The 8352-nt window shown below is 39.5% G+C and overlaps 2 protein-coding genes across 2 annotated transcripts; one reads left to right on the top strand and one right to left on the bottom strand.

Annotated features, from left to right (window-relative positions):
* Nucleotides 1-336: 336 nt before the first annotated feature.
* K444DRAFT_719156 (uncharacterized protein) lies at nucleotides 337-1742 on the top strand (the record flags this gene model as incomplete). Its single annotated transcript, XM_024888448.1, has 4 exons — nucleotides 337-569; nucleotides 661-1034; nucleotides 1107-1250; nucleotides 1381-1742. The coding sequence occupies 4 exons, from the start codon at nucleotides 337-339 to the stop codon at nucleotides 1740-1742; spliced, it is 1113 nt and encodes a 370-aa protein (XP_024738013.1).
* A 4128-nt stretch (nucleotides 1743-5870) lies between these two features.
* On the bottom strand, nucleotides 5871-6878 carry K444DRAFT_642316 (uncharacterized protein; the record flags this gene model as incomplete). The annotated part of the gene is made up of 1 exon (XM_024884723.1): nucleotides 5871-6878. One exon carries the CDS (start codon nucleotides 6876-6878, stop codon nucleotides 5871-5873), a length of 1008 nt encoding a protein of 335 aa, XP_024738012.1.
* Nucleotides 6879-8352: the final 1474 nt, after the last annotated feature.

The raw sequence follows: 8352 nt of genomic DNA, 5'->3' as shown, positions 1-8352 counted from the left end.
AACTAATTTCTGAATCTTATATCAGTGTTCGCCACCATATGGTGAGACTGATCAAGCCAGACTCTAGTGCAATATCCGACGCGTCGCTGCTCTTTCCTTCATTCTATACTAAAGTCTGCCTCGGGTCCTCTGGCATGTGAGCAAAAGCCAAAGCTACATTGCTTCCCTTGATGCTTCGATACTTCTCATTTGAAAGTGAAAAGCATCAATGATTAAAGGATTGTCCGCATAAAGACCCGCCCATTCACGCCACGCGTTGTTTCCAAGCGTAAAGCCAAGAAATCCGAAATCGAGTATAAAGGCGTAGCTTCGGATCTAACTGGGCAGCAAGCAATAATGATGTATTGGAGAGTTGGGCGCTTTGGATCCCTAGGTCCCCAAATCGGTGTTCGGCCCTTTTTCGTCGCGTGTGTGAATTTACTCACTTGGTGGCGTGATGCTCCCTATATCAAGAAGGAGCTCAACAAAGATCTTGACAGCTTCATCGGGAGCAAAATGGACGGTATTAAGCTCCTGACATCCCATATTAAGCAAGATATCACCCAAAAGCTAGGAAAGGGCAATGACAGGTAATAGGTACTTTGAGTTTTACCTGCCAAATCGCTTCTCAGGGTGATCTCGCATAAGAACTTTCTTTATGCAACTTCCTTGCTCAACGAGGTGGCCGACTGCCACGGCGGAAATCCGCAATGCTATAAACAGAGTCCCCGGTAATATGGTCGTTATTTACGAGGAGACCTTGAAAAATGTCAAGAAAGAAAGAGGGAGTTCGATGAAGTCAATATTGATTTGGCTTATGAGACAGCTCCGTCTGCTGCACAAAGATGAGATTGCCGCGGCGGTTGGGCTCGCCGAAGCAGGTTTGGTCGCTCAGATCTGCTCCAAAGCACTTGTGGAGCAGTGGAGCCAGAGCGTAACTGTAGGTGGCCAGGTTCAAGCGCTGGAGGTCTTGCGATTCACCCACTTTTCCGCTAAAGACTACCTGGAGACAGTCCAGCTGGGATCCCCCGAATCAGAAAACCGGAAATCGCACGGTTTGTATTCTCGAATGAGGATGTGAACCTGGAAATGACGAGTCGTTGCCTCGAAATTCTGACCGCCTGCAGTCTGGACCATACTGCCGAGGATGACGCCGAATCCGATGCTAAGAAGATCGGATCGCCGCTGCCTGCAGCACGCGGTCGAATATTGGTTCCAGCACTACAAGCTGATCGAGGATATCAAGATGCTTGACAGAAGCGGTTCGGAAGGTACGATACTTCAGCAGGTAGCTCATAGAGGACATGTGGTAATCCTTGATGCCTCGTTGAGCCACGGTGTGGACGTCAACGCTCCGGTCGGGGATCCATTGCATTCGATCAAACTGAAATTTCTCTCAAGGTTTATTACTGTTACTGAAAACCTATTTTGGAGTAATTTTCCATGACTTTCGATACTCGAGTCAATATTCGGAAGACTCACCTTTATCCGCCTTTAAATGGCTCTACAGGCATCTCGATGCCCGCTATGGGTATCACCGTGGCCCTGTACCCTCTTTCTTCCGTAAAATTCGGCGCCGAGGGTGGGCGGATTACGACCACCCTGACTTCGCTGGGGGCATGACTGCGATGGACCAGAGTGACCCGATAGCAACCGACCCGATCAAGTATACGCAAAGCTTAGGTTTGGATACTGAAGACATCGTCGAACCAGAACGAAAGCTTGATCCACCATGCAAACTGGGACGACAATTACAAACTTAAGCAATAATAGCCTGACCTCGTTATAAGATTTGGAAACTTTCAAGCAGAGCTTTCCGGTTAGCCTTGGAAGCTCTCTGAATTGAATAGGACTCTTTTGGGACAAGAACTGGCACAACTAAATGCAGGATAATTGTTCAGCATGCCTCTGCAATTCGAATGTCAAGGCGGATATATGACATACACACCGTAGGACGGATTTATGCAGCGTTCTCAAACTGAACATCAAGTCACTTTCTAATCTGTTAATGAGACAGTTAGGTCACGAACATACATTATTGTTATGTCCGATTTAAGCAACAGATATTTTGCTAACTCTATATATAGATTTTGATTTTAAAAACTAAGAAATTGTGTCCCGAGCCCCCATTTAATCACCACTATTGTCAGCACGAATACGCAATCTGGCCACCCCCAAAACTTAGTCTACTAGACTAATCCGCCCAAGTAGAAATAGAGTCAGATACCTTACAGCCCACAGCATTCCTATAAATTTTAAAATACCTATTAGTACCTGAAATCTCTATACTAGAAGGATTATCTACTAACATTGCAAGTTGTTCCACCTGCCATATTAATATTGCACTATAAGTTTAAAGATACACATTAGTACTAAGTAAATAGTTATTAAAAATTGTTATCGACTTACCTTATAGGTACAAGGGCATTGATCTTGGCCGAAACCTCCGCAATAAGCAGTCCCATCTGCGGCACACCAAGTAACCTCATTCTGCAAGTTCAAAGATAGTACATTAGTACCTCTATAACTAATACTAATAGTTACAAAAGCCATGCACTTACACACTCGCAGAACCCGTCACAAGGTTGCCAGGTATGCCCCTTACATTCATATGAGTAGCTCGTTTGACACTTAATAGTTCAAAATACGCGTTAGTACTTTACTTCAGGAGTATAACTACTTCGCTAAGTACAAGTTTGAAGTTATATACTTACTTGTCGCTCTTTTACTAGGGCTATTGCTCCAGGAATTGGAATCGCACATATAGTAGCAAGAAGTATATTAAGGGCCAAGAACTTCATTTTTAATACTTTATTAAAATATCTTTTCAGAAGTTTTTTTTAGTAAAAAGAATTAAGAAGCCTTAATTAATAACTAGAATACTTGCTATATTACATTTTATACTTTATAAGAGAATTACTTGCTTTTATAATCTTTATTTATTATTATATTATATAAAGGTTCTATTTCTTATTCTTATTATTTAATTAGCAAATAAATTTAATACTTTATCAAACTTTGGCTTCTCTTAAAAATAATCTAAATTAATTTATTTAAATATCGCGAATTTGCTCTCGGGCCTTTTTTAATTTTTTTTCTAAACTATTATTTATTAATAATTTCTCGAATGATTTTTAATATTTTTATAATTAATTTAATATAATAATAATAAAATATTTATTTATTAAAACTTCAATTTTCTTCTTAATATTTTAATATTTTCTGTTTTTTATATTTTAAATATTTTAAATTATAAGAATAACTTTAATAATATTTTTATTAAAAAGTAATTAAATAATATAATATAATAAATTTATTTTTATTATTAAGCTTTTTTATAACTTTATTATTTTAATTTTTTATTTTAATAAATATATTAAATATTATAAATATTAATAATATATATATATATTTATTTAATTTAATAATTTATAAAACTATATTTTATAATTTAATTAATTTAATAACTCGAGTTTAAAAATATATTATTTATTATTTATAAATAATATCTTTTATAATTATAAGATATAATAGTCGGTCTCCCTTCTCTGTTCGCTTTATAAGTAAAGCGAATAGAGAAGAGAGACCGACTATTAAAATTAAAATAATTTTTTTTATAAATTTTAATATATTAAGTTTTTTCTATATTCTTAATATAATAACCTTTTTCTTTTATATTAATTATATTAATTAATTTTATAAAATATAATATATTAAATAATAAATTTATATTTTAAGCTTTATTAATATATAGCCTTATAAGATTTAGCCTCTAAGGCTTTTTACTTTAGGGATTTAACTTTAAGATATTTAGCTCTAGGGCTTAACTTATTAGGGGCCTCAGGCCCCTAATTTTAATACTTTTAGCTCTGGCATTATTGCACGTGACTCTAGCTATTTAGCCTTAGCCTCGTGCAAGACAATAACCTAAACGAATACAGCTCCTAGTACTCCGATTTATTATAGTGAATTCCGGTATAGCTTAGCTTGTAGTACCGTACCTTAGGGTATTACAATTTAGATCAGATAGTCGCGTAGTCTCCATTTGACCAGTCACGGCAGGCCGGTTGCCGTGGTCGGAAAATCAGTAAATAGTAAGTCGCATTTAAAGAAACTCTCCTCTAATAAAAAGCTCCCGGACGATTTACCCTCGATCTTATCTTACGCTGTCGTCTCGCCTTCCGACGTGTGTTAAAACCCCCTCTCCTAGCAGTCCCAGTCTGAAGCCTTGACCAAGCTTTCGGATCCCAATTCTTGGTTGCATATTCTTGATCGATATTCGCCATCGAAACCACAATCTTAACATTCACCCCAGTCAGAATCTCAGGAAACTTCTCAATCATTCTCGTCGCACGATATGTGCTATTCTCAGAAGCTAAAGATAAGAGATCGGCATCGATAACGATGTATACTTGAGCGATTCCGGTGAGTGCTCGTTTGAGGATACTGAGCAAGTCGGCTTCATTGTTTGCTTCTCGCAGGTGAACGGCTGTGATGGGTGTAGGACCCGATATGGCAGAGGGGTTCATCTGTATAGCCTGAATGACTAACATTCTTAGTATATCCCTGTACGTGGGAATCTTATCCCAAAAGTTTGGGAATCGCAAGGCTCAGATTCTTGGGTACCTGTTCTGCTGAATCAATACAATGAAGTCGACCAAGAAGTTTTCCGCTGTCTGTGCTGGGCTGTTTTGGGTTAACAGCATTGAGCTCCTAGGTTCTGATGACCATTTTTCGAGGGTTGAGAGTTCTGGGAGGCGATAAGTGCACTGAATCTCGGGCGCGGACGGACTGACAGTAGCCTAGCCTTTCACCTGAGGTGGGGAGGTTGCACATGAAGCTCAAGGAAAGGATTTCTGTGAGTTCGATGTTGTGGTTCATTTCTGTTTGGTCGCTGAGACCGAGATGCATGCCTTGTTGCAGTGTTCGAGTTTCGTTTATTAACTATTAGCTCAAGCTCCAATCTCAGGTTTGGCGCGATATAAATACCAGTCACGATCTACAAGATTTCTTCAACCTTATTCCCAAACAACTTTCGAAGACTCTCAATCTGACCATGGGCTAGTTGCATTTCTCCGCGCATCTCCAAGATCTCTCGGTTCACATCTCGGAGCTCGGTTTTCTCTGCTGTGTTGCGCGTTCATCAACGCGCTGAGAGAGGACTTTGATATCCTCGACATTACCTTGAAAGTTCAATGCTCATGGTCTTACAATTGACCCCCACGCATGGGCTAGCGCACCCATCTTATACCAAGTCACATCTTTTTGTATGAACTTGATAATTTGCGCGTATAGATATGCGACAGCGTCTCGCATGGGAGTTGTTGGTTACAAGATCAGAACGAGCTCTGTTCGAGGGAGAACCTCGGCTATGCGACAGAATGCCTTTGCGATTTGTTTGGTCAATTCCTCATGGTTCGTTATAGCCTAGTATAATCAGCAGTAAGTAATTTGTCTCGTGTTTCGGCTTCCTGAAGTCTTGATGGAACTTACAAAAAATAAGAACTTCATCGCTCCCCAAGCGAGTGACACATACTCCGGATGATGTTGAACCAGGACATCCATAATATCGCCATAGTGGATGACTCTGGAAGAGAGGATGGAGAGCCATTTCCTTGCCTTTGAATTTGGTTTCGACCCATAGGCTTTCTTCGAAGTATTGACGGCATCTAATACATCTCTCATCGATAGATGATTGCCACACCAAACTCGCTTCTGCTCATCTTTGGTGAGCACTTTGGTGAAGATTGCTGCTGCCTCTTCATGCGCCAGCTGAATTATTTCAACGGAGGATCTTGAAGTTATCAGTAGATGTAGATGGCGGGCGTGACTCATATGCCGGATCTTAAGTTTCTAAAGTATATATACTAAGCAAGAATATATTTCTAAATCTAGGGTTCTTTTCGAGAATCTGCAAAGCGCTTCCTCTCTTGCATAACCTGTCGATTATTTATCTGAGCACTAAGAAGATGATATACAAACAGAATTGCCCAGATAAGCAGCACTACCGACACAGTTCCAGCTGCCAGGAATAGAGCAGCAATAGAGAAGCCATAGGATGCGTTCTCAAATGCCCAGTTGTTTCTTGTACTAGCGAGAACAACCTGCATCGCAGATAGACCCAAAGACATAAACGCGAAGACTGCTAAAAGCCATGCAAAATTGCGAGCAAAGAAGTCCTGGTACCATGTCGAAGTAGTCATATATCCTCGAACGGAATCCCTCCAAGTAAAACGTGTTATATAATATATTTTATTTAACCTCGATAGTCGCAACTCCCCGTATTGATATCTGGGCGAGACACCGCTTAAAGACTGCAAGTCGATGTGCTCGAGGAATTCACTAATGAACTCTGTCCAAGTCGCCAGGTGGATAAAATCCGGCAGCAACCCCTTCTCATGTGCAATTCGGAGGTCGCTCTCGTATCTGACAAGCCATGCGTACGAGAGCAAAAGACCACAAGCAGGTTCGTGCAGTTGCTTGCTTTTGCAAATCTTCCGGGTCCAGCAGTCGAGATCAAGTAGGAATATTGGGAGTGGTTTTATAAATATTCGTATCTGGTGCCAAACAAGATGTTCGTTTGGGTCCTCAGTAATAATAATCTCGCGGCCCAATAGCTGTTGTCGATGCAAAGGTCTCCCACAATTAGGCACGCCCGCTAGCCACAGATATGACCTGATCTCATCAAGGCGTGACGTCCGCAGCTCAGTTATATAGTATTTATCTGGATCGTCTTTGATTCTCGCGAGGGTATTTCTATGTCGGATAGTGGCAGGGAGAGTATAGCGGATCGAAGTCGTGGGTGAAATGGCTGGGCCATCAGATGCAGGTTCGTTGAGACGCAGCGGATTCGAAAATGGCGGGTGAATGATGGTTCGAGAGAAGGGTGGTTTCAGCATCTGAAAGGATTAGCACATTGAAAGAGCAACGTTGAATGTTCTCAACCCCACCTTAATGTAGAACTAGATATTCAAGATTGTGGAACAGGTAAGCTTTTCGGCGCAATATTTGGGGGAGGTTGGGCTTGGCAGTCGCAAGCTATCATGGTAGGCGGGGGTTCAGGGAACGACGGAAAGCCGTAAGGATCAATCGTTCAAGCGAGCTTTTCGACTTTCGACTTTTGACTTACGACTTAGCACATGATTACCCTACCAAAAATTTGCTTATAATCAAAACATCTCATTATATATATATGACTTATAAAAAGATAACTAAAATAAAGCTATTTGTAATTATTATTATTATTATTATTATTTCTTTTATTAGTTTTAGAAAAATAAAAGTAAAAAGCTTTTCTTTAAAATAAATTTATTTAAGATTAAAAAAAGAAAATAATATAATATATAAAGTTTTAAATAAAAGTAATTTAAAAAAATTAAATTAAAAATAGAAGTAAAAAGAAATATAAATATAATAAAAAACTTCTTTTATATTAAAGAATTAATATATATTATTTGTTTTTATTTTAAGTATAAATTTATATAAAGTTATTTTATAATATATTCTTATTTATTATTATTAGTTTTAAATATATCTTTTATTAACTAGTTATTTTAAATACATTTTTATAACTAATTCTTTAATTTAATATAATTCTATTCTTTTATATAAATAATAATATAAAAATAATTTAATTATATATAAAAGTCTTATAATAAATAGTAATAAAGAGACGCGAATTAAGTATAGTTATATATGCAGAATGAGGTATTTTAATTATGGGCAACTTTTGGTAGGGTGATCACGTGCCGAGTCGTAAGTTGAAAGTCGAAAGTCGAAAGCTTGCTTGGACGATTGATCCTTACGGCTTTCCGTAAGGAAACGAACCGTCCCCGCCTTCTGGGCCGATGAGGGGTCGGTGCTGACTAATTTTAGGCGGCGAGGGACTTTGGTAAAATCGCAAGATCACGGGATATCTCTTTTATCTTCCTCTATTGCCGCCCTTTATCTATAGAAAACGATTAGCTTTTCTCACCTTTCTATGCCTGCCACGTGGCAGGCCCTTGCAAGTAGTGTGTGCAGCTCAATGGTCACACGAGAAATCTTTGTATGATCCCAAGATCGGCTTCGTGCACTTGGCAGCCTCGAGCGGGGCGTTGGGCTTTGATCCCGTGTTGCAAGCCCAGAATGCAGCCTGCAAGCTCCTTGGTCGAAAATACTCAAGGAGCATATGCTGTGCTACAGTAATGGTCTTACGCTTGAGTCTAGGGTCTGTCTCTTCGAGCGGGCCGCTCAAGTGGCTTGGGAACCCACGATAAGGTGACCAATTAGTTCCGGCTGCCACTGCTGCCGGGCCCGTTTCCTGCCACACCTGCACTCTTTTGATATGTAAATTTTGGTCTTGCCATTGATGCAGCCTGACCCTTCATTCTG

Source organism: Hyaloscypha bicolor (assembly GCF_002865645.1).
Source record: "Hyaloscypha bicolor E unplaced genomic scaffold K444scaffold_56, whole genome shotgun sequence".
Classification (NCBI taxonomy): Eukaryota; Fungi; Ascomycota; class Leotiomycetes; order Helotiales; family Hyaloscyphaceae; genus Hyaloscypha; species Hyaloscypha bicolor.
Note: the sequence above shows the minus strand (reverse complement) of the source record. Positions and strands in the feature narration are given on the sequence as shown.